The sequence below is a fragment of the Chaetodon auriga genome, chromosome 2, assembly GCF_051107435.1.
Source record: "Chaetodon auriga isolate fChaAug3 chromosome 2, fChaAug3.hap1, whole genome shotgun sequence".
Taxonomy (NCBI): Eukaryota; Metazoa; Chordata; class Actinopteri; order Chaetodontiformes; family Chaetodontidae; genus Chaetodon; species Chaetodon auriga.
The window spans coordinates 6300625-6326059 of NC_135075.1; the positions used below are offsets into that span (position 1 = coordinate 6300625).

General features: G+C 42.3%; 1 protein-coding gene across 1 annotated transcript; it reads left to right on the forward strand.

Annotated features, from left to right (window-relative positions):
• The first annotated feature begins 1342 nt into the window (after window positions 1–1342).
• On the forward strand, window positions 1343–18926 carry LOC143331980 (monocarboxylate transporter 2-like). The gene is made up of 4 exons (XM_076749171.1): window positions 1343–1559; window positions 9250–9393; window positions 11747–12562; window positions 18552–18926. Exons 1-4 carry the CDS (start codon window positions 1343–1345, stop codon window positions 18842–18844), a joined length of 1470 nt encoding a protein of 489 aa, XP_076605286.1. The 3' UTR covers window positions 18845–18926.
• Window positions 18927–25435: the final 6509 nt, after the last annotated feature.

Here is a 25435-nt window from a genome sequence, read left to right on the forward strand (position 1 = left end):
TTCTGACTCTCTGGAACTGTGATATAGAGAATTATAGGCGAAACTATTGTTGGAAAAATGACTTAGGCACAAAGCAGATGTCCTTAGAAACATACCTTTAGTTTGTTCACATGAAACTTTGTCGTGATTACCTAAAGTGTTTGTAAACTTCCGGCCTGAGCTGCATGTTGCTGTTCTTGTCTCACAGTCAGCAGTCACAGCCACAGGTAGACGTGGGCTGGGTGGAAACCTCCGCGGAACCACCGTTAACTGACTCCCAGCCGCTGTATCTGATGCTGCGGGCTGAACTCCGTGCAGAGGAGGAAGAGCCCCTCCACTCCTCCACTCCTGATCCTGAGATGACTCAAAACTGCGAGGAAGCCCCCGGGCCACCGCGCGACACGTGACCCGACGTCAAATAAAGCAGCAGGCTGAAACTCCAGACAGTAACTTTGCAGACAGACGAGCAGAGCAGGCGCTCAATGAGAGGTAAGGTCTCCTGAGACTTCCCACCACACATCTGTGAGCTGATCCGTCTTTAATGCTGTGAGAGTTTCAGGGTTAACGCCGCGCTGAAGCTCCGTCTCAGTGATCGATCGCTGCCCACGTGTGAAGATCTCCCCCTCGTTTGGCTGCTCTCTTCATTAAAAGGCTTTATTGGCAATTCGACACCGAACATGTGTAACAGCTGGACTTCTGTGCGCTCGTTTTTTGGGGGAAACGCTGCGGTTCAGACTCAGAAACAGCGCTAAGCGGCTCTCGCTGTTATTTATTGTAGTTTTCCTCGTCAAATAAACGGCAACAGATGCGACCTATCCGGCTGACTACTCCACAAACAGCTGAAACTTCGCCTGTTTATACTGCATTAACAAGACATATGTTACACTTTTGTCAACGCTGTCAGCCTCGTTAATTAGGGACACTGTCACGTGCTTTTAGGCGTTCGAGGCCAAACAAAAAAAAAAAAGTTGATTGAGTAACTAATGATCACATAGATTTTATGATAGCATGTTGTGTTTCCCATCTTATCCTGATAAAATTATTGCTCGATCGGTTATTGTTTACTATTGTGTTTTTAAACCTGCCTAAACAAACCGTTCACAGCGTCAGAAATGAGCAACGCTTTGGTTTAGTTGTCATACTGTGCTAGTTTCACTCCATGTATTGAAATGTCTGAAAATGAATGTGCGAGCAATAGGTTCAGACTTTTATTTTGAAATTTGGCTTCTCCTTTACTCACATTCACTTCAGAGATATTGCAAAACTATCAATTCTGCATGCATTACTTTGAATCTATGGTGCATAACACATATTTAGTCGTTAACACAGTGTCACCTACATATTCCACTCTTTAAACAGGAACATGTCCCCAGCTCCTGCAGATGAGTTGGACTACAAGCCCCGGGATGGTGGTTGGGGGTGGGTAGTGGTCTTTGGGGCCCACATTTCCATTGGATTTGCCTACTCCACTTCCAAAGTCCTGTCCATTTTCTTCAGCGAGATCCAGGAGCAGTTAGAGTCCAGCACCAGTGAAGTCGCATGGATTTCCTCTATCATGCTAGCTTCCATGTATGCAGGCGGTGAGTTGATCCAATCAGTATTTGTTGCATCAGTCTCCTCACATGGCAAATGAAGCACTATTATCTGTAGCACCCCTGTGAACAAATAAACACCGCTGGATCTTTCACAGATCGGCTTCTTCTTATTATTAGAAAAAGGCAGGCTTATCTGGAAGTTGCCTTTGCCTTTAAGCTGCTAAATGTCTCGTTGAGGAATGTGCGTCTTCAATAGCTTGCTTGTTAAATTTGTTGTTGAAAGGGGATGTTCTCAGTCTTTGCATAATGCTTGGTGTCGTCCTTTGTTAAGCAGGCCTACAATGCTTTCCTGCTGCAGGCCGGGAAAAGCTTCTTATGTCCTTCATTTTGGTGATTACATTGAGTGTCAGTACTGTAAGTTCATTATTGAGCTTGGAAATAGCTTAGCAACTTAACAAAAAAAAAAAAGAATCTTGGGTCACGTGATATTCTCAATTTACATTTAAAGCGGAGCCCTCTCCTTTGACGCTCTCCCTAAAACTCCCCCCCTGCGGGATGTCTGGGTTATAGACGTGTGCTTTTTAGTTCAGGCCCTATTCACACCCAGTGTCTGGTAACCACATATATATGCAGATTGGCTCAAGGTCAAGTTTAGATGCACTGCAGTTCGCAGTTGCCTTACCAGTGAATCTCTTGTGTGTTCAAGGAGAACCTAAAGGTGTCCTGTGGAGTTTAAGACTTCCCGTAGCGCTATGGAGCCGCTCTGCGATGAGCGGGGCCCCCGTTTTGTTTATCTTGTGTGCAAGGACGCACGCATGCGAGTGATGCGGTACACAATCCTGCATCATGCTCATCCACTGATCATCAGGCAGATATGCTGCAATGCACCAGCAAAGGCAGGGAAGAAGAAGACTACAAGATAGAAAACATGGATGGAAACGCTTCTGGATTTAAAATACTTGTGTTTGTTTGCAAAAAAAAGTCCACAGGGCGCCTTTAAGAACTCACCTGCCTTTTGCCAAAAGAAAACTCAAAATGAGAAAAAAGGTTTGAAATAATAGTGGGAATGACATGAAAGTACAGAGACAGAGAGAGGCCACGCACAGGTTACAGCCTGGCTGCTAACGTTGAGGGGTCTAGATTCCAGCAGTCACTAGCTTGCTGTTCAGTACATTGATCACCATCATGATCATTTAAAATTTTTTCAGTTTCCCTCCAAATATAATGATTTTCAGCTGAGCCAATTTTCAACCACACAGACAAATTTGTTCAATTTCCTGATGCAGCAATACGCCGTTCAGTGCAGTTTCTAACAAACAAGTGCGCTTGTGGTGAGCGCAGTTCAAACTACTTGTCTGGTTAAATCGAAATATTTCTTAAAGCATTGTGGCCTACATGCACCGAGTGTGACATTTGACAACAGTTCTCTGCGGTGGACAAACTCACACAGATACAGTATATCTGTGATCAGCTAACATCGGCAGATATACACTGTCAATAAGCCACCTGGTTACCATAAATGCATTGACTTTAAAACCAGTGTTGCAACAGAGCTGTTTGGAATTCAGTGAAATGTGAGGTCACATACCTTCAGGCCATCACAGGTTCTGTAGTCAACACCTTTAAATCAATACTCTTACATGACTAGCATTTGTATGGGATCCCATATAATAGCCTGTAGGTTAACCAGAGTGAGCTGTTCTTTTTATTTTTTCTCTTGGTCTTCGTTCTCTTTTTGGATTGCTTTTGTTCTCTTACAGGGCTCTGACACACCAAGTTCACCTCCAAGAACTCGCCCTGATAATGGTCTCCTGATCAAACGCTCTTTGAATCCTCTCACATCTTCTGTTTAAAGTTGCAGGAGGCAAACAGACTAAAGCTTAACTGTAGCATGCACACGCCTGCACTGGAGGGGATAAGTAGTCAAGTGCTGTGCATTTACCCATCAGTTGACATCGTGGTGTTCTAGCAAATGAAAAGTTGTTTGGTGTTGCGGTGTGCACTCATTTTGACCAGATAGATAATCGACAAATTGACCTCACATGAGTTACTGCACACACTGAAATGATTTCAAGCTGCCTAATAAGAGGAATGATGTTAGCATTTATTACTCACCTGACTCAAATTTTACAGTTGACACTGACTGACACTGTTTACTCATTTGAGTCATTTGTAGTGTGGTGGTTCCACTTTTTCCTCTTCAGCACTCAGAGTGTATGTAAGTAATTTCATGTTAAAGGATCTATGACTCGAAAGAGTTTTGAAGGCGATTTTTACAGTAACATCGCCAACACTGTAACAGTGTTAACAGCGCAGTCACAGTCCAGGCACTACTTCATGCAAAGTGATTGCCAACTTTTTTGACTTTTGACCCTCCTTAGTTAAGTAGAACCAGACAGTGACGTTGCCTTGTCAGGATATTTAACAGTTTCTTATCAAGAGGTTCAGTCCTTTGCTGTTTTTTAAGGACAAACGTTAAGATTCTACAAAGGTCTGGAAAAAAGATAGTTTTGTGTAGTAGAGATGCTTTTCATCTTCTTCCCTATCCTGTCAATGGTCTTGTGACCAGAAGAATCTTGTGACCCCTTAAGGCTGTGTTCAAATAGACAACAGCACGGCTTGAAGAAACATAGCCTCCTCATTTATTTCAATGGGTCTCAACGGCTGACGCAACAACAGAGTGCCAACACAGAGGGCTCCTGCAAAAACATTGAATGGGCTTCTGGCAAAAAAAAGAAATAATAATTTGGAGCCAATAAGGAGTGAGGCTGAGCCTTACTCCTCTCTGTGTCTGCAGAGGAAGAGCCCCATTGTCAAACAGACCACAGCAGATGCTTGATTTGTCTCACCAGCAGTCAGGATCCACAGTGGCTCCCAGCTGAGTTTAGTTTCCCTGATGGTGACTGAGAGTTATCAGCTGTGTTCCTGCCTTCTCCACATCAGAATCCTTCACGGTGTTTGGTTATATGCCATGACTGTCTTGGAAAAAAAAAAAAACGTTTTGGATTTCTAAGTGCAGTAGGCTACAAAATACTTCATGCTGTTCATGCTTCAGCAGTTGGATTTTTGCAGCATTTCAACCCTAATTTTAGCAGAATGAAACGTTTGTGTGATGTATGAGTAAATACCTGCATGCGTTGGGGTGTGGGGCCCGACTGAGTGATTACACCAGGGCTTATGTCACACGGAAAAAAATCTAAGAAACCAGAAATAACTTTTGGGTAATGGATATCTGGGCCGAGACTTCCTCTTACATTGTTAACAGTCCGATTAGCAAGAGAGTAGAAAAGAAGTGTCGCGCTCTCTGGCTCGATAAGCATTTCTTTTATTCAGATGATGTTTGGGCCCTCAGACCTTCTTCACAATCATAGTTAGAGCCAGGCACCGGTATGTTAAACAGGCCACACCTTAGCATCACATCTGATGGGGATTAGATAATCATGGTCCACCATCAGGGTCGTCAAGAGGTCTTCAGCCAATCAGAATTTCTTTTAAAAAACAACACAGTGGCAGGAGCTCCAGCCAATCACATTGAAATGACACTAAGACTCATACCTCAGGTGTGAATATTTTGCACAATGTTTCGGTTAAGAATCATACAAAATGTTGAAAATACATTCAGTTTTAATAGATTCAAATAGATCAACAAAAGAAGTGAAACCTCAGCTCTGAATGAACATCATAAGCACTTTTATCAAAACATCTAACAAGCAGATTAGAGGAAACACTTCAGGTCTTCATCTATATTCAGTCCATAAGGTGACAGTGTTCTCAGACAGTGAATCCAATAGTGTTCCCTTCTGGACATTAAGACATGGAAACGACCTGCTCCCGGGTCTTTAGTCTGTCTCGTGAGTCTTTAAATGAATCTCATCTCTCTGTGTTAAACAAAGGACTTCCTTTAGTGCCTACTAACCACATCAGAGACTTTGATATTAGAGAAGTAGACCTGCTTCAGTCTTTCAGAAACATAAGCTCAACAGAATTTTTCAACTTGACCAGAAGAAGAAGATGAAAAGAAATAAACAGGATCGTATATCTTACAAAAATCTAACCAGTGATCAGATGTCTGCCCTTAAGAACTTAAAGTCAAATGACTCTATTGTCATTTAACAAGTAGACAAAGGGCGTGCTACTGTGGTCTGAATGAAGTGGACTATGTTAGTGAACATCTACTCTCATGTGGGAGTTTTTTTGAACACTGAACTTTCAGGGGACCCAACACAGACTCTTGAGAATGTCAGCCATGGAGAATCTGTAACAGAAAGGCGAAATTTCTGAAAAACATGCTGGCATGCTGACGCACTGTTGCCAGCACTGGTTCTCTTACCTCTCATTTGGTCATTGTTGTCATTTGTTTCACGATTAGCTGAGAACCTCCCCTTCCTTCACAAAGGACACAGGGCACACAGTAAACGTCATAGAATCCACTGAGCCTCTCTGATGAGGAGGAGCTTTATTTAGTGTCCTTTGATGTACATGCTGTCTGTACATCCGATGGAAGTGTTGAGGCCCTGAAGGTCTGTAAAGCAGCTTTCCTTTGGAATTAGCTCAGCTGATTTGGATGTTCTAAAATACTTTTTCTATTCAGAAATGTGGAGTGCAGGTGGGTAGTTCCTTCCCACCTCTAACCTCCATATGGTCTTATTTGAAGATATTCTATTATTTATTAAGATTATTAATTTTATACACTCTTGTCATCGAGGACAGACTCTGATCATCCCTTAGTTTTAAAAAAAATCTTCCTTTCAGTCGGCAGGCAGAAAACTGATGATTTTGACAGGGACATGAGTGAACTCATATCATGTGACATCATGTGATATGTTCATATTTACCTTCACCTCAATTAGTATTAGTTCAAGCTACTTTAAACACCTATTCCTGAGGGCAGAGACTGCTGCGGTGGTTGTAGTCAGTGCAATTATACTGACTGCTGCAGCAGGTAAAGAGATCCCTATAAAAGGAATTATTTCATGTCACACTAATAGGTAGGTATTTAGATGAAAATGTTTATGATGTTCATTTAGAGCTGATGTATAACTTGTTCTGTTGATCTATTAAAATTTATGTATTTTTAACATTTTGTAAGAAACTGAACCAAATGGTGTGGAATATTTAAATCTCTAGTATGAGTCATAGTCAATGTGATTGGCAGTCGCTCCTGTCACTGTGTTGTTTTTAAAAAGAATTTCTGATTGGCTGAAGGCCTCCTGATGATGTCTCCCACCCTGATGGCAGACCATGATTAGCTAATCACCGTCAGATGAGTTACTAGGGTGTGGCCTATTTAACATACCAGTGTCTGGGTCTGACTAGGATCGTGGATCTTGAAGAAAGCCTGCGGGCCAAAACTTGGATTAAAGAAATGCATATGAGCTTATGAGTGTGTGACACTTTTCTCCTCTCAGATTTACTTCCAGTGATCAGACTAAAAACTGATACCAGAATACCAAAAACGTGTCCCTTGCCCACAAATTCTGCATTAATATGCAGATATCTGGTTACTGAGATCAGATGACACAAAATGTGAGAAAATAAAAGTCTTGATGAGGCCTTGCACGAATTTATCAGTAGCTTTTTTCAAGGTTACAGGAAAACAGGGTGTGTGGCTCACCTGCACTCAATTCAGAGAGGCCTAACTGGTGAAATATTCCCCTCCACTGTAGCTCAGGCACAGGGCTTTATCATATTGTCCTTGGCAAGGCTTCAGCAATGTCACCCAGTGGAGGAGAGAGACAGGGGGAATATATCAGAGGAAGGTTCAGCACACTGGGGTCTGACACCAGGTCCCCATGGGAGAGACGTGACAGCCTTTTCAGAGAACCTCTGACTCAAGGAGTCCGAATGATAAAGTTATAATGGAAGTAGAAATGGTGGTAGTGCGGGAGATGCCCTATTGTGACACAGCTACAGAGAGAAAGATGATCTATCTTTGACCCCTGCAGGCACCTGGTTAACTGTATAAACAGCGGGATGGATATTTTTATTTCATGCAGTGTAGTTACAGTGCTACAGCAGATACAGTTGTTGAGGACAATTCTGTACAGCTCAGACCGAAGATAAAAAAAATGACGGGAATCTTCATTTGGACTCAGTTGCGATTACATTTGACTCATTTTATATATGCAGGTTTATGTGTATACGCATAGAGGCCTTAATGTGTTGTTGTCGAGCACAGTTCATGAGAAAAACAGACCAACGAGGACATTTTTAAAGATGTTTTTGAAATGTCAGTTGTGATATTAATGCATGAACTCAGTCAGTGAGTCCTTACTCAAAGTAAGCTAAAGAAAAATGGTGCTACTTTATTCTCCTCTCAAACCTCTCTTTACTGTAGAGCTCAAACCATTAGCCAATAAATTGATAAGTTGATCAACAGAAAATATTTTTTTTTCCTGGTTCCAGCCTCTAAATCGTCAGGATTCACTGTTATCTCAGTCTGTGCTACCTGTCTAACACCAATTGACACACAGGCAACATTAGCACTAGCCGGTGAACATACTGTGGATGAGAATTTAGCAACCAAAGACAAGGGTGTATTTCTCAGGGGTTGGTGGAGACCAAAACAGAGCTGTAAGAAGAGTGACTATTGAACTTCCTGTACATTTGTCAGGCAGACAGAAATGAGACCACAAACAAATCCAGTGCTGCTCCATGTCTGCTAGATGTATAAATATGCAACTGTTTGCAACCACTTAGCCATGTTAACTTTATACAGCCATAATATGTGAAATGTGTGTGACAGTCAGCTTGTTGCAGAGTTCCAACCTCCAGCTGGCCAAAAAAACATGCTGCGTTGATTGTTTTCTACAGGAGAGAAGACGGTTTTCTAGAAAAACATGTTTAGATAAAATAATTATGGATTATATGATTTTTTTTTTTTTTTGGCATCACTGCAGCACAATCCACACATGAAAACATTTAATTAAGAGAACGATATAAAGACTGTGGTCATACAAATCCTTCATGACTCATAAATATACAAATATGTCCACATTTGAAGGAATTCAGAACCTGCCTTTGTTCACAGAGATTCAGTTTAAGACAGCATACTTCCCTTTTAGTATTAATTTTTTTTCCCCCTCATGCACTGAGAAATTAATCATCAGCCATGGTAAACATGCTCTTGAAGACAGTAGGTGTGTAATCCTCTTACTGCTCACTGGGCTCTTTTCAATTATCACCATTGACAGAGTCTCTTCCCACCACTGCCTTGAAAAGCTGCAGCATGTTTCAGCAATCATGTCAGCCCATACATTAGTTTGATTGATGCTCTTCCCAATTTTCTGTATGAACTGAGTAAAATGAATATATATTCAAACGATTGGTCTTAAAAGCAAGGAGAAGAAACAAATTGTTATTATGGCCTGCTGCAGAAGGACTGGTGCTGCAATGTCAGTCTTTCAGGCAAGGTTATGAATGAGGGGAAGAGTGACAGCATATAAAAGGCTGTTTAATTGTTGATTGATCACTGAGCGCACTATTTGACATTAACAGGGGAGGGCATAATGAGTCGCTAAGTTTCTTTGCAGTGGACGCAAAAGTGTGGAGGTGTTCCATCACTGTGATGCCCTTTTTGCCCTTGGTTTAGACCTAGAGTGAGAACTGATGCAGCTTTGTGAACCCTTGATCACTGGGAGCAGGTAAGTTAATTAGTAACTGTATTGAGTTGTAACATGATCATTCTGAAGTGCTCTCTCCATCTTTCTCTTTGTCTTCCTCCTCCTCTTTGCAGGACCAGTGAGCAGTGTGTTGGTCGGTCGCTTCGGAAGCCGGCCAATAGCCATGCTGGGTGGAGTGATGTGTGCGGTATCTATGGCAACTGCTTCTGTTGGGAACTCCATCATTTTCCTCTACCTTTGCATTGGCGTCATTGCAGGTACAATATGGAGATATTTTTTATATACTGTCCTTTCTTTACAATATCTTGTGATACCGCTGCTTGAAAAGCTTTAGCCATGCTGATAGATAGATTTTACTACTTGTGTACCAGCCTAGGAAATACTTATGTCAATTAGTTGATCACAACCAAAACTAAGACAAAGTGCGTGTGTGTTTAAAAATAAGCGAATCAGCCAGCTAATTTCATGATATGGATCCTAGACTTGTGGACATCTTTGCTCACCATTCCCATCAGCCCTGGTTAAACATCTCAGAGGTAGAGAAAGTCTGCATCTTTTCACATCCCATCAGAGTCTCTGGGTTGCCAGATCTGCTTCCCTTGACTCCACTGCCATGCAGTTTGTCAGGGCCCTGGGCATCTGCCCCACCTCCCGGGGTGCAGTTAGACCACCAAGGGGACCAGGACTAGGACAGTAATTAAGACAAAACCGTCCCTGATCCCAGAGAGCACGGTCTTCCGTGGCCCTCTGCACTCTCCCGTAGGCTCCCATCATGGTTGTCACATGGGGGCTCCCTGCCAACCTGCGAGGCTCATTACCCTGCCAAGGACTGCTGTGAAGGATTAATAGGCCCAGCAAGTGGCTGGGCCATGTGCGGTGCCAGGGGGCATGAGTGTGCCCTGCTCTGCTCCCCTGTGACCTGGCACACTGATACATGGGCATCGGACAGTTCCATCTAGCAGACATGCAGACATATGCTTACACACACGCATACACGAATACACACACTGAAATAGAACCATTTAGTTGAAAAACACCCCAGACTCAGTGAGTTTCTTCTAAGTAAGTAAGTACTTATCCTTGTATATGCAACTCCCAGCCAGGCTTTCAAATTGAAATGATCGCCTTATGTCCCTCTCAGCTCTTAAGGAAGTAGGCATGAACTATCCAAGTCAGCTTTGTTTTCATTACACGAGATTGCAGAAAAACTGTTGTGGATTCCTATGAGGCCTAGAGGTCAGTACATTGGTTTTTCTGGATCTGGTTCAGGTTTTGATTATGTGTTGTTCAATATATAGTCTGTGTAGGGCAAAACAGTTGGAATAGTGACAGTGGCCGTTGAAATGGTAAAAAGTCAGATCAGCTGTGCAGTGCTAAAGGGACTGGGGTTGGGGGTATTCCTTTGTAAAGCCCACACATATGGTTTATCTGAGTGGCTGTGAAATATGAGGCAGTTTCATTGTTTTTTAAATCCCAGGTGGCAATACCTGGCTTGGTCATGCGCGTCTGAATGGGGGTGGGTCGCAGGTCGTGTCATGCCTTGCAGGTTAGCAGTGACAAGGATTGTGAGAAAACATGCACAACATACAGATAAGACAGCTGACAGTTGAATGGACAACAGAAAAGCTGAGCAAAAGTTTTAGGTGTTTATTGTCCACATGTCTACATCGACTGGCTGCGTTTGGATTGTTGATGGACTTTATACCATGTATTGATTCTGGGCGAGATAAGGTGGAACAACAGTGGAGTATTTGTGTGGGTAAATTAGTGTAAGTTCAACCAAATGTCAGATTCAGTCACAAGTCAACCTAAAGCTAATTTCATTATGTTTGTATTCCTTTAACTTGTTTTAATATCCCTTCATGGCTTCCTAATTCTGAAAGTATTTGCCAGATACACTATAAGAATACACTTTTTGACTCTTGATGTTCAGATGACAAGGTTTCCTAAGATGTTGAGAAATCTGGAATATTGTCTTGACCCTCACCAATCTACTAAGACACACACAGTATCAGTGTTTGCAGTGGATTGTTCTGTAACCTTTATTTACAATAGCATTAGTGTTTTTGTTAATTCTATCAAACTCAGAGTAATGAAAGACCATAATTCATTTCAGTGTTGTATATAACAAGATACACACATTTATTTCTATAAACCTTCATATGGTAATCCTCTGCTTGCACCCACTGTGATATTTTCACACAAAAACAAAAACCTTTTTCCTCGAGCTTCATCCTGGGGCCAGAGAAGACGATTAAATTGACATTGGACAGGGAGAATATAGCACCCTAACTATCTACCTGTAGCTCTTCATCTTCATGGAAAATAAGGTGCTATTAAATTGAATTTTTGAGTAAAAAGGCAAGCGAGTGAATGTATTACCCAGGCTCTCTAATTTATTTCTACTTAAATGGAGAAATTATTTCTGAAATAATTCCAGCATTCTGTAATGAGATTTTAGCCAGTGAAAGTGAAATGAGATGGAACCTTAATGAGCAGCAAGCAGAATCAGTCTTGATTTAATTTAGCGAGTACCCTTTGGAGTTTAGCTTGAGGAAGGTTTTCTTACAGAGGATTTTTGATATGTGACCATTTTCTGTCTGCACACAGGTTGTGGACTCTCCTTTAACCTCAACGCATCTCTCACCATCATCAGCAAGTATTTCCTGGTCAAGCGTCCTTTAGCCAACGGATTAGCCATGGCTGGGAGTCCAGTGTTTCAAAGTGTCATGGCCCCTGTCAATCAATATCTGCTGGACAGCTTTGGCTGGAGAGGAAGTCTCCTGATCCTCGGGGGTCTGATGCTCAATTGTTGTGTTGCTGGGGCCCTGATGAGACCTGTTAGTGTGCCTTGTAAGCCATCCTCTTCTGCTCTGCGGACAAAAGCTGAGGAACAGCCAAATAACAGCAAAACTACGCTAAAAGAAAGCTGTTTAATGAATGTTAAGAAGTTCTTGGACTTCTCCTTCTTCAAGGATAGAGGCTTCGTCATTTACCTCTGTGGAAACATGTTGTTCATCTTTGGTGCCTATTCGCCCATTATGTTCCTGCAAGCCTATGCTGTCAGCAAAGGCGTAGATGAGTACTCTGCAGCCTATCTGCTCTCCATCATGGGCTTGGTGGACATGTTTGTTCGGCCTAGCACAGGCCTGGTAGCCAACAGCAAGTGGATCAGGCCCAGAATCCAGTACTTGTTCAGCATTGCCATGATTTTCAACGGCACGACCCACTTACTGTGCCCGCTGATGGAGAGCTACGCCTTCCTGGTGGTCTATGCAGTACTTTATGGCATGAGTTTCGGCATGGTCTTCGCCCTGATATTTGAATGTCTGATGGACCTGATGGGAAATGAACGCTTCCCCAGTGCTGTTGGACTGGTCACCATCATGGAATGCTTCCCCATGCTAGTGGGACCACCTGCTGCAGGTAAGTGTGCACAATGACCACCACACTCCTTCTGACTCACTGCAAAATCAGGAGCTTTCATGTTTTCATGTTTATCTGGATTGTTAAATCTAATAAACCAGGCCCGGGCACAAGTATTTACTTTTCAGCTCACTTTAGATTGTCTCACGCTGCTCTTTTCTGCAACAGAAGGGCCAAGAGGAAGTGAATAATGCACACATACACAAACACACTCGGAAGAAACTCCATTGTTACAGCAGAAATAAATAGCCAGTTTGGAGCAAACAATACAGCAAACTGAATTACAGCCAAGAGAAATTCTTTCTTTGTCCCTTCGTGTGTTTGTCTCTGTCATAGTCATGTGCCGCCATTACTGTAAGACAGAGCAGGATTAGAGTGGGTTTGTTTTGGGGGTGCATGAGCGGTCCACAAAAACTAGTAATTGGTCACGCTTGTTTACTGCTGTAAAGAAGCTGGCTGTACTCGTGGCTCAGGCTTGTATGAAATGTCTGCTGTGGGATTTGGCCTCCAGACAAATGATATGGAACATTTGGAACACAAACCTAAGAAGCTGAGGATTGTGTGCATCCTTTATGTTGACTAGATTAGCATACTGTACTATCAAAAGAGCCGCAGAATCACATTTCCTCAAGAAAATAAAGGCAGTGGCGTCCACAAACTGTGCAAGTTTAGGTGTTTACTGGTGTTGCGATGCAGCTTCAGGCTGTGGCTGTAAAAATGAGAAGTTCTGAAATTAAGATTCTTTTACAGAACTATGTGGCCATAAACATAGATAGATGGATCTAATTTCTTAAATAATTTGATAGTAAACCAGTCATCGCCATTGGTTTACTTGGTGACAGTCTACATATCTAACATATGGTCTTTAATGCATGATAAAGGATGCCTGTCATTTCCCCCTGAATATTTTAGCGTTTTGACTCAATCAAAAAACATCAATTGCTTACGACTTATTTGGGCATACTCTCTGTCCTGTGCTGTAAATGGTGGTGGGAAAACCTGAATCATGTTTGTCTGCAGTTGTCATTAAGTGACAGTGTTACTGTAACAATGACCATATTAGCTTTAGGGTTATTTGTTGTCTTAGCCGTATATGCTGTTGTTGGCAGCGGCGGTATGGGCAGTTTCTCCTTTGCGGGTGGCTGTTGCTCCGCCATAGCTTTCACTCGCCTCCTGACGCCGCTCACAGAGCTGTTTGACTGAGAGGCAGCCGGCAGCATGAGCGGAGGGAGGGGGCGGTTCTCAGCGTTTGTGAGTAGTGATTGACAGATGTCAGACACTCCCTCAGATGCTCCTCTGGCTCTGATTGGTTGTTTTATTTCGGGTGCAGTGGATTCTTGCAAATCGCGGTAGGAGCAGTAGGTGGGACCAATGGAGCCGTTTTTTTTCACAGATTACATGTTTCATGTACCGCTGTCTGGGCATAGGGACAGTTTTAGCAAATATGACAAAAAATAACTTTTATACAAGTTACCTACTGCAGCTTTAATGTTGGAAGTTGCAATGTTGTTAAAGAAAAAAGTAGACACCGGGCTGAAGGTGGTTTAATAATCACTAGTTGGGCACACAGACAACAGAAGCATCAAGCATCAAGGTCAAGTTAGTTTTAAGCCGCTGATGTCCAAACTGGACACTGATCGAGTACAGTGCACAAATACACAGTTTGTACATGACCTTGGATGATTAAAGTGTGTTCTCAGCAGAAATACACTGGAATTAAAATGTTTAGCCGAGGGTTTTCAAAGTCTGACACTGTGGGTCCCCCTTGGACAAAATCAGGAATACTGCATAGCAAATTGGCACCATTTCAAACGAGCTATTAGCAGTTCCTGTTTGCAAGCCACAGACTCTAAACAACAACCGACATTAAGCTTTCCCACTGAAGTCTCTTTCTTCTCGAACTTACAAACATGAGCACACGTCTTGTCCTGCATCTTAGCTTGTTAACAAGCCTCCAAGCAAACATTCACAGAGGACAAGTGCACTGCTAACTTACAGGCGAGAGAGCTAATTAGCTGCTCAGCTGCAACACATTAAACAGCATGTAAGCACAAATGTCACTTCACTCCTTTTAGATGCTGGTGTGGTCCTTACTCCTCAGCGCCACTGACAACATGTCACTGTCTGCCCATGACATATAGCCTGCAGCACAAGTCTGTTTAGTGTGTCTTTACAGTCTGCCAGCTGCTGTCAATCAAACACAGACAGGGACACACCCACCCAACCAACTGAGAGGAAAAGGAGCGTTTCTGATATTTCCCCAACATTGTGTTTTTTTTTCCCCCTTTTAATGCTAAAAATATGTTAAAAAACAGGTTGGCATTATTTTTGATACAAAAAAAGGACTTGAAAATCCTGATGAATCTGGAGTTGTTTTTTTCTGTGATTTCTAAGCGATATATGGACATATGTATTAAAGATGGACATCAATCAGGCGCTGACAGTACATGAGTTGTGTTGTCATACAGAACAGTAGCATGAACCTGTCCCTTTCACCTCACAAAGCACGTTTCTCCCAGTCAGTGTTTCTTGGCAGAGATGATATCACAGACATGCACAACAAACCCTTTAGCTGGTTTTATAGCTAAATAAGCTTTAGTCTGTGGTAATGAAAACAGCTCTGAAAACCCTCACGTATTTCCAATGGGTGCTCCAGAGGTCACCTTACCTTGATGAGATCATCGGCTGCCACAAACTTCTCTGGTTTAATCTTTAATCTTAAATGGATCTTTTGAGTAATTAAGATAATATTAATTCCTTCATTAAGTGACTGCCTTCAATATGTGTTGTTATTGGGGATTTATGTGGTGGTTCAGACTCACTTTATATATTCATTGCTCAGCAACAACCTGCAAGTGGAATTATTGAAGGCTTTTTGCTTACCAGCCCATCAAGTAGAAGAAAAAGCCCTTTTCATGTGATGACTTATATCTGCAGCTTTCTTCTGTCTCTGATAGGGCTTTAAATTGAAGTGCTGGACAGCTACCTTCATGGTCTAAATAACTGTGTAATCAGAAGGATATTGTTTACCCTCTCTGCTTCCTGGCCATTTTTGAGATTAGTGCACTTGTGAAAGCTTCACTATAGAACATTCCTCTCTTGATTCAGTGAAAACAGAAGAATGAACACAGTGACAGAGAAAGCCTCTGACAAAGGAGCCGTTGGGGAAAGTTCTTTTTGAGTGCCAATTTATAATCAGTTGAAAAAAAGCACTTTGAATCGAGGCCTCGCTGTTGGAGTCTGTAACAGCTGCTGTAAAGTAGGCACATAAATGTAAATGTAGTAATGCTAGCTGCTGACGTAGCTTCTTTGTTGTGTTGTGTCAGAAAACACAAGACATTTTGGAGACATCAGTTTGGTCTCTGGAAAACTGTGCCAGACCTTTCTCATAGTTTCAGACGTTTCGTATACACAAATTGGTCTTAGAGGGTCCTGAACAACATACCATCTGTGGGTGCTCTGTATGGAGATCACCACAAAACCCCAACAGCAATAAAAGATAAATTAAGGTTGATTACACTCAAGATAGTCTCTGTCATTACTGATCTTCAAAGAAAGGCTTTTTGCCACTGCCACTTGTCAAACCATAGTCAAATGCAGGATGTGAAGTTTGCTGCATTCACACTAATTAAGAAACAGCGAGGCTTCCTTGTAATTGTTGGAAAATGTACTTGCTTACTGTTTGATAACTGACCTGTTGCTCTGGCCATAGCAGCTTTTGATGTCAAATGTGCACAGCATAAGACAAAAAGTAGTCTAAAAAATATGTGTAGTCAACTGTACTCAGCCCGTGTGGGGAGTTTTGTTAACCATTACGAACGACGCGCACAGTGCCCCCTCAAAGCTTGCACTACATACAGTATGTGGAATGAGTAGTGTCATGCAGTTTCAATCCGCTGAATAGCACACATGATTGTGTGCTATACACGAGTAACCATCTCAACCATAATGCTAGCGTTGTAAATGATGTCCTTTTAAAAATTGTCAGACAGAGTAAACAAATTGTCAAAATGGCCAAAGCCATTTTATTAAGTTCCCAGCGTGAGCATCAATCAATATGTCAACTTTCAAGTTGACTTAGACAGGCCTGTTGAGAGGCTTAGATAAATACAGTGAGGACGTACAGTGCTGTAGCTGCACATGACTGAATCAGCGGTGCATATGGGCCCACCGACAAACTTTTCTTTCACCTCCAATCTGAGTTTTAATGAGCTGATATTTAAAGGCCCCCCCAGTTTGTCCGGTGCGACCCTGTTCTGAGGCACTTATTTAATGGGGTAAATAAGTGCTTCCCTGTACGTCTAACATTTTCCTCCAGAGGGCACAATCGTTATGTCTCCCATAACTAGTCTGCTTGTTACCGTTCCCCAAAACCTGCGGGTCAATCCAATTAGGAGGAAGTGAGGTAAGTGGGTGTAATTAGCCTTTTGCTTTGGGTGTTTAATGACGCTCAGTTCAAACTCTCGTCATTGAAGTCCTGTACCTGGGCCATAATTACACTGTGAATACATTAAAAAAGAGGTGACTATGCCAGATGGACTTAATTACCGCTCAGCCAATCAAGGGCTGTCTTAATGAGGGTGATGGTCATTGGCGTGCACGCACCAGATGAGTGCTATCAATCAGAGGATTCAGCCAGCTTTGAGATGGCTGAAACAGATCCAGATTTTTGGATTTTTTTGTCGAGTTGGTTAATTGGTTGGTTTAAAGGTACAGAGGGACCTTGCACATTAAATGTGCCAGTTTAATCATCTTGGTTAATATTCAACTGCAGTCCCTGGACATCGTATAATGACAGCTGCAAAAGACACATACAATACATCAAAAGAGGAACAGCAACATTGCAGAGCAGCGTAAGGACACTTGTGTGAGCTGCTGTCACTGAAAGAGCTTACACAGTCCACATTTGCCTCAGACCTGCTGTGTCTGTCATCAGATTTCTGCTTTATAAATGCACTTAAGGGGGAAATGCAGTGACCCCTTCTCACGTAGTGCAGCACACACACAAGCATCATTATCATCATTGTTTGTCATAAAGGTGGTAATTGGTGTACTTAAGCAGACCTTCCAATTAAACTGCCCTTTAAGTTAGTAGATTTTGATAAGATACAATAATGTGCTATGCAGTAAAAGTGCCTTCATGAGGCAAACCAGCCATAATCAAAGATTTCTCGAAGGTTGGAGAGAAGAAGATGAACCTGTTTGCCAGACACGCTGCTGATTTAGGTGATATATATACTAGGTTTCTACTAAGTGTATATATTTTGTTACTGATGATGCACATCTCTTCCCTTTATTGAATTTGTTGAAAGCTTGTCTAATAATTTAGGTGACATTAAAAACCAGTCAGATATTGAATTGCTCCTCCACTGATTGAATAAAGCTCTAAAATAGTAGAAAAGAGGGATTGTAATACAGTGAGATGGACAGACAGACAGACCGTCATACATGCTCAGACTGAGAGAGATGGGGACACTCGCCCATCGATCCATGTCTTGGGGCGGGGGTGCGGGGGGGCGTTGGCGTGGGGTTGGGTTAAGACTCTGAAAACCTGGAGGCTTAAATCTGATCTAAACCACATTTGTCACTTTTCTGGAGAATTGGCCTCGATATTTATGGCTCTGAGAATGGGCCTCCCTTCTGATTCGTTTTGGTAGCAGCTGTCCAAATCGCCTCCCCACAGATGCAGGGAGAGCCAGGAAGGGTGTTATGGCCCTCTGTCATTTCCGACATGGCTCTTCTCAAATTGGCCCGTGGTCACTCTCACTCTCTTGCACAAACACATAAGCCAAATCTGAGTTTGGGCTCTCGCTCTTCACCTTCAAACTCGATAAGGAGTTAAATAAAGACACTATTCAGTGACACATTTGTTTTGTTCGTCACTGTGTACAACATTTCCAAGTGTGAAGGTGTAAAATGGATAGAACTGACCCTTGTTTGGTTTGTAATTTCAGAATTTCTTTGCACACTTCTGCCCTTCTCCATACAGGGTTACTGGTGGACATCTTTGGCGACTATGATTACCTTTTCATCATGTGTGGCGCAGTGATCTCAACTGGCGGGCTGTTTCTCTTTGTCATGAACATCTACAACTACCACATGCTGAAAAAAGAGGGGCTAGCAAACGGCAAAGAGCAGAACCAAAAAACCACAGACAACCAGGACGAAGTGGAGATGAAACAGACCCCTGAGCCAGAGATGGGACAAACTGGGCCTGAGGATAAAAACAAGAACGGAGTCCAGAGAGATCCATATCCGGAGAACGTAGGAACACCAAACTAAATGTGATTCCTCTGTTTAGCATGCATGTCAGGGGGCATGTAGGTGCTAATGCAATACCAGCAAGTTTCCATCTAATTGTACTGCAAATTCTAGCCAAAATTCCAGAATTAATCCACTACTGTTATGCAGATATGAGGAGTTGGTTCGTCATGTTAAACGGCTGGTGGCGCTCGAGTCAGATGACATGAAATCACTGTAGAAGAAGAGGGTGCAATGAGCTGAGGGAATTAAAAGAGTGCCTGTCAAAACCTCAAACGATGGAACAAAGTGTAGAAAGCTTGATGGAAATATTACGTTTGTGTTTGCTTCATGGAATAATTAGATTATCAGATTACGGCCTCATCATCGCTCCACACACATTGGATGGTTTTTTGTCTGTAGCCATTTTTGTCTCCTCAGTGGAACAGAAGCTTCAGTGAACTTTTAAGTCACATGCTTCATCTAAGTCATGATTTATCTGCAAAGTCTGTTTGAATTTCACCATCACATTTTTTATTTTATTTTTATTTTTTTCAAATTGAAACTGCACATGAAAACAGGGAGATGGAAGCGCACTTACTCAGTGTTTTCTTTCAACCAGCAATCATTTTGATACACGATCAACCATTTAAGCCATTTAGCAAGCAAACAAGAAGGGCCTGTTGTCACACTAGGGGCTGTGTAAGGCCGCACTTGAGCTAAATGCTAACATGCCTGACAGGTATAATGTTTAGACAGTCCAGTAGTAATAGCTGGAGGAAAAGTCGGGGGATCACCGAAGTCAATAGGCTTTATCCTCAGGGCATCATGAGTGTCACAGAGAACGCTGAAAAGCACATAGCCTCAATATATGAGAGCGACTGTTTGTTGTTAATGTCAACGTCTTTCTCTCAAACAGTCGGAAATGCAAACATCTGCTTTTTTGTTTTGTGATTCCTAACAGTTCATTTCACAGTCATCTAATCCGTCTCTGAAAATTGAGATACTGTACTTTACACTTGCAGTGTTTACGTTCTAAAACTGCCAATTAGTTTCACGCATGAAATGCTGTAGCTGCCAGCAAAGACATGCAAACATTGCAGGTGTTAAGAGATGATTTATCTCCTCTTTAGTTTCTTTGAATTAAATTGAGCATAAGTACTAAAGTAATGCGCATACAGAAGCAGCAGCTGTCACAGACGTGTGGCGATGACTTCTCTAATCTACAGCTAATAATACTGTCTTTAAAACTTTCTGTCAGTATTTATTTGATTTAAACTCAAACACATTCTAAACTATGATGTGTGATCCACAGTGATGCTGACATGTATCAGTGGCATTTGTTTCGTGTGTGAGAATGGATTTGTGTGCACTGTTAATTGATTTGATGTTGTGTGTATCAGTGCATGTGAGTGAATGTGCTGTCGTAGGAGCGAGTGACAAAAAGAGAGTGCGTATTTGAAATAAGCCAAAATCTCGTTCTTATAGGTTTGTATTTTAAGGTGATGGCAGCTTTTTGGATTCTGTGTTTAGTTTACTAGATTGATTATTAGAGCTGTATTTCAATTTCTGACATCTTATACACACATGTGGTTTACAATGTACCGTGGATACGATACGATGCTACATTGTCAAACTGTGATTTGTGATTCTGGGCTGTATAAATAAAATTTGACTTAGCTTAAAGTCAGACCTTTTTGTTGTTGCTAAAGAAGACAATGACCAGTCCAGTCTTGTTTCCTTCATCACTTATTATAGAGTCTAGGACAGATTTAAGCAAGTTTTTCTATTCCACATTCAAGCAGTGAGGTAAATGGCAATCAGACACAAGAGAAATGCCGTCAAATCCAGATCTACCGCTCAACTTCTCAACGTTGGTGGCTGTGTCCAATTTTCACGACAATTAAAAGACTTGGGAACAAGTTTGGAAATGTCAGCAGCTTAAGGGCGTGAGCACCTAATGAAGCAAGGCCCGGATGTTCCGGGCTGGTGCTCTGAGCTGCATGCGGCCTCACACACATCAGCAAATCAGTGGGCCAATAAATTAGAAATGCACGCGCAAACACACACACACACACACATACACTGACACACACAATTTTTGCTGTCTCCTGTCCCTTTGCTCGGTATTATGCAAGGTCTTTGGACATGACAAGGTGGAAAGGCACCCCAGAGACGAGGCGATGGGAGCTGTGGCTGGAAATCTGTTTATCATTATTATATTTCCTCTCACCTCCTGTTCCCCTCTGGCCTGCTGACCCTCCTCTGCAGCACGCCTTCGCCACAATGTGTGTTCTGTCTGAGCTCTGTGATCATTGTCCTCCATGCTCAAAAAGACTTCTGGGTCTCCAGAGGGTCTTGTAGGTGTTCGGGTGACTGTTTGAATAATACTGTGGGGCAAGTGAAAAAACAAGACGTATGAATAACCACACCTGCAGGTAGTTTGATATTCTGCTTTATTGTGGTGTAATTTTATGGTTGCTGCCATGTTATGTGGTTATTCTGTCAATAAGTATATTGTCATGCATGTTTTTCTCCTCCTCCTCCTCCTCAGTATGGAAATACTCCTTCCCTATGGCTTTCTGGGCCCTTGCAGTCTGGATTTGTTAAATTAGTACGGGTGCCTGTTTCAAAGGTTGTCTGCAGACGTTGCTGCAAAATGGCGTGAAACACATGAAGTAGCAATGATGACTTCAAATTGAATTGCGTTTCTTAGTCATCTTCTAATGAGGGCTACTGTTAGACTGAATCCGCCTGTAGTAACTGTAACCGACAGCTCTCAGTTAAATATCAGGTCTTGTTAAACCAGTAGCCAACTTGGGAAAGCACGATTGTGATTGAATTTCAGTTTTCATGAAAACATCCTTCCTGTCCTGTGTGTGCCAAGCATTTGTGTTCATCAGCATCTGCTTACAGAAACGGAGCGAGCGCGGACAACAGACTGGTCTCTGGATGTTGATTATCAGCCCTTCTCCTGACCTTTGGATTGGTGCGAAGCAGATCTCGGTTGTTTACAATTGGTGGCTGACCTGATGAATCTGGAGTGGTCTTGCACAGGCGAAGAGTCGGAGACAAGCGGGAGGGAAAGAATGTGCTCCCGGAGGGCTCAAAGAGCAGTGGCATCTATCAACAGAAGAAATTGAATGGGATGTTTCAGAGCAGCAGAGATTAGATAGGCCCAGGGTGTTGAGCAAGCACCAGCTACCAATGTGATGCTTCCCTCGCCGGACTGAGATCAAACTTACAGAACACAGTGGAGCAAGGACACACACACACACACACACACACACACACACACACACACACACACACACACACACTGAGCATCCAGTGGCCTTTAGGTTTGAAGTAGAGATGTGATGTTTTGTTATTTGCTCAGGGAGTACCCCGAGTGATAATGCCAGATAGCATTAGAGATGTCCTGTTTCCACATTAGCCACGTCAGGTATGTGATTCCCAGTGGAGTGTCAGAATTATCATCTGAGAAAAAGTTCGGCAAAAATGGCTCTGTACTGTAGGTTTCGTCAAGCACCGTTTGAATAAGGGGAGACTTGTTTTTTTCTTGAACATAGAGAACACTTTGCACCATCTAAATATCTTTCAATTCAAGGATCGAGCTGATTCAGTTACGCCGTCAAACACGGACAGTGACCTCCAGGGCTGAAAAATTAAGCCACTGCAAAGTGCCAAAAACTGCACTTCCTCAAATGGCCACTTGAGGCTGCTTCCAAAAGCGAGTCAGTCCCCATAGACCCCCATATTAAAATGCCTAACTTCATAGCAGAAATAAACATTAGGCTGGTACAAAAAACAGTCTTGGTCTCGTAGTTATTTTCCCTGTTCAGCTGTACAGGGGTGAATTTTTATATAACTCATTTGTTCAAATTATATCAAGGATTAAAGTTATGCATAATTATGGGCATGGCTGCTTTGAGTGACAGCTAGCAACTGTTACTGAGCTTCACAATGGCTCTTCAGGACCCTGTGGGCAACATCTTGGAGGCTACATTCATGTTATTTTAGTTATTATGTCATTTTATACTGTCTATAGTCATTCATTTATTCATTCACTCACAATCAGCCCATCTGCAGCTCGAGTGGCAAACATTGCAGTGCCCGATGACATACTGACGGTTTTCTTAAAGTATTACATTTGAACTATGTAATGTTATACCCTGTCCTTGATTTTATGATTTTCAGTTGAACATAAAGCAATCCAACATGCATGAATATGCAAAGGCAAGGATGGAAAATGAAATGGTTGAATGTGAGATTGCACCGCTTTATGCTTTGAAGCTCATCTGCCCTCAGCCTGATGTGAAAAATGAATTTTTCACTTTTTCCTATATACATTAGCAAAGTTAGCAAAGCTAACCACTAGTTGTAGCTAGTTACTTTAGTTAAGCAGAAAGACTGGAAACAGAGATAAAAAATTAATCTGGTTCTGGCAATAAAATCCTACCAGCATCTGTAAAGCCATATGTCATGTGTTCATTAGTTAGCTTTAGAGATGCTGGTAGGCAGATATTTTACCTTTAGATGGAGCCAGGGCAGCTGTGTCCCTCCAGTATTGAATGCTAACTATTCCTCTCTTGTCTGCTGCTTCACATTTACCATGTCAACATTTGGGAGTTTGAAAGATTCAGCAACAATATATGTGCTGATAGTAATTGTTTTTACATAAAAAAAACAAAAATCCTGATCAGCTGATGTTGGCTTGGTCTTTTTATTGGTCCGGTTCAAGCAGTCTATGGTTCTATGCCTCAGATCTCTCTTGCACCCCAATTTCTCTGTTCATATTTTCATATTTAGCGTCACTCACAGATCAGATTTCAGCTGTATCGTCATCATATCTCAGCCCCAAAGGCTTTGTTTTGGGGAACAGCACCCTTATAACTTTTCCTACTTCCTGCTTTTCTCCCACTGTCTGTGTCACAGTAAGAAAAAATCTGTTTGATTGTTCATGCTGGGATCATTTGAGGGAAGAATGTTTGCATGACAATGAGACAAACGGAGAGAGAACCACAAAATGTGGAGCAATTGGTGCAACATAAAGAACAAAAGGGACTGGAAAAGGGTTTGAGAACATAAAAGAGGGGGGCGTTTACTACTTGGGGAGGTGTAGCAGACCCCTTTTCATCCATCATCTCTGTCTCTGTCCCATCCACCGAGCAGGAGAGGTAATGAAAGTAATTTAACGTACATCTATAATTAATATGCTCTCTTTGGGCAGTGTGGTTGGGCCGAACGGATGATGGAGTGTGTTTATTATGTGTGTGTGAGGGAGCTGGCATGACGGGGCACTGGGCCACTGACATGGTAATTCACTAGCCATCACTCCAGCAGCGCCGAGGTCAGATCGGTGCAGCTATATGGGGCACCGCCGGCTCCAGCTCTCCCATAGGTACGGATGGAAAGTGAGTTTTTGTTCTTTCTCGTCCCCTCTCTTTTTCTTTCCTCCTCTCTGAGTCTCCTGAAGAAAGGAGAGAAGGGAGGCGCAGCACGTAGCACTGCCCCGGGCCAATGTTCTCCCTCTATGTGTCCTGCTCTTTCTCTCTTTCTTTCTCTCCCTGTCTTTCCTTCTCTTGCCTTCCAGTCCACAGCTCCCTCCTCTCTCTTATTCCTCTCCCCGCTCACTGGTTGGTTAGTAAACTCCCTTTCTCCCTGTCTGTCTGGCTCTCTTTATTTCACCTAATAGTCTCTCTTCCTCCAAGAAAAGTGAATGCACTTCAGGAATTTCTTTTTTTCTTTTTTAAAGGCAGACTCCTTTGCACAAACACAGTTCAAACCCGACTGCCCTCAGTGCTGTCTCCTTTTGAAACTCCCTGCTCTTTGAATACTATCCGTTTGAAGAGAATGCCCTCTGCATTTCTTTTACACAGTCACTCAAGTGCGCTCGCACACTCTCTTACATTTACACACATAGACAAACACACCGGCATATCAGGCTTATGTGGAAATACAGTCACACATGCACACACACACCCACGTTCACACACACTGACTTGCTTTAGAATACACATGCATGCGCTCACACCTGTATCAAGTTTCAGCAGTTGGTATATGGAGAGTTAATTTCTCTCCTACTTTGAACTCATACACCCTCATTTCATCTCTCTCTCTCTGGCTACACTTATATGCATGGCCTTACTCCAGCTACTGGCTATTCTCCGGTAAAGGTCTAATTCAGGTTAAACAGCTTACATGCATCTTTTATACCTTTCAGCTGAGTAGTCTTGTTGTTGCCTTGAAAAAAAGCAGTTAACAGGTCGGTTCACTCAAATTACAAATAACATATTTTCCTACCGTCCTCTGGCGATATTGAGCCACGCATGTAGATTTTGTTTTATTTGCCAAAGAACTTTTTCTAGACACAATGTCACCTTTTGTCAGGATAATCACAAGATAACCTGCTGTCAACAGGTTTCATAATGGTTATATCTTTTGCATAAAGTGAGATAACACAGGAACAGACACAGGGAAATTTAAGTGTCACAGCGGCAGAAATGCAAGAGCTGATGCATGAATAAGTAATCTTAAAATAAAGGGTACTAGTAGGGAAATAAAAGGGAAAACTAATATTTTAAAAGATGAGTTTTCATATTGTTATTATTGTCTGTGTAGCCACAGTCT

Excerpts from the sequence above, each read along its gene's own strand:
- LOC143331980 (XM_076749171.1), top strand. The coding sequence starts at position 1,343 with ATGTCCCCAGCTCCTGCAGATGAGTTGGACTACAAGCCCCGGGATGGT. Across the intron at positions 1,560-9,249 it reads AGCTTCCATGTATGCAGGCG|GACCAGTGAGCAGTGTGTTG; the intron begins GTGAGTTGATCC and ends TCCTCTTTGCAG. Across the intron at positions 12,563-18,551 it reads AGTGGGACCACCTGCTGCAG|GGTTACTGGTGGACATCTTT; the intron begins GTAAGTGTGCAC and ends TTCTCCATACAG.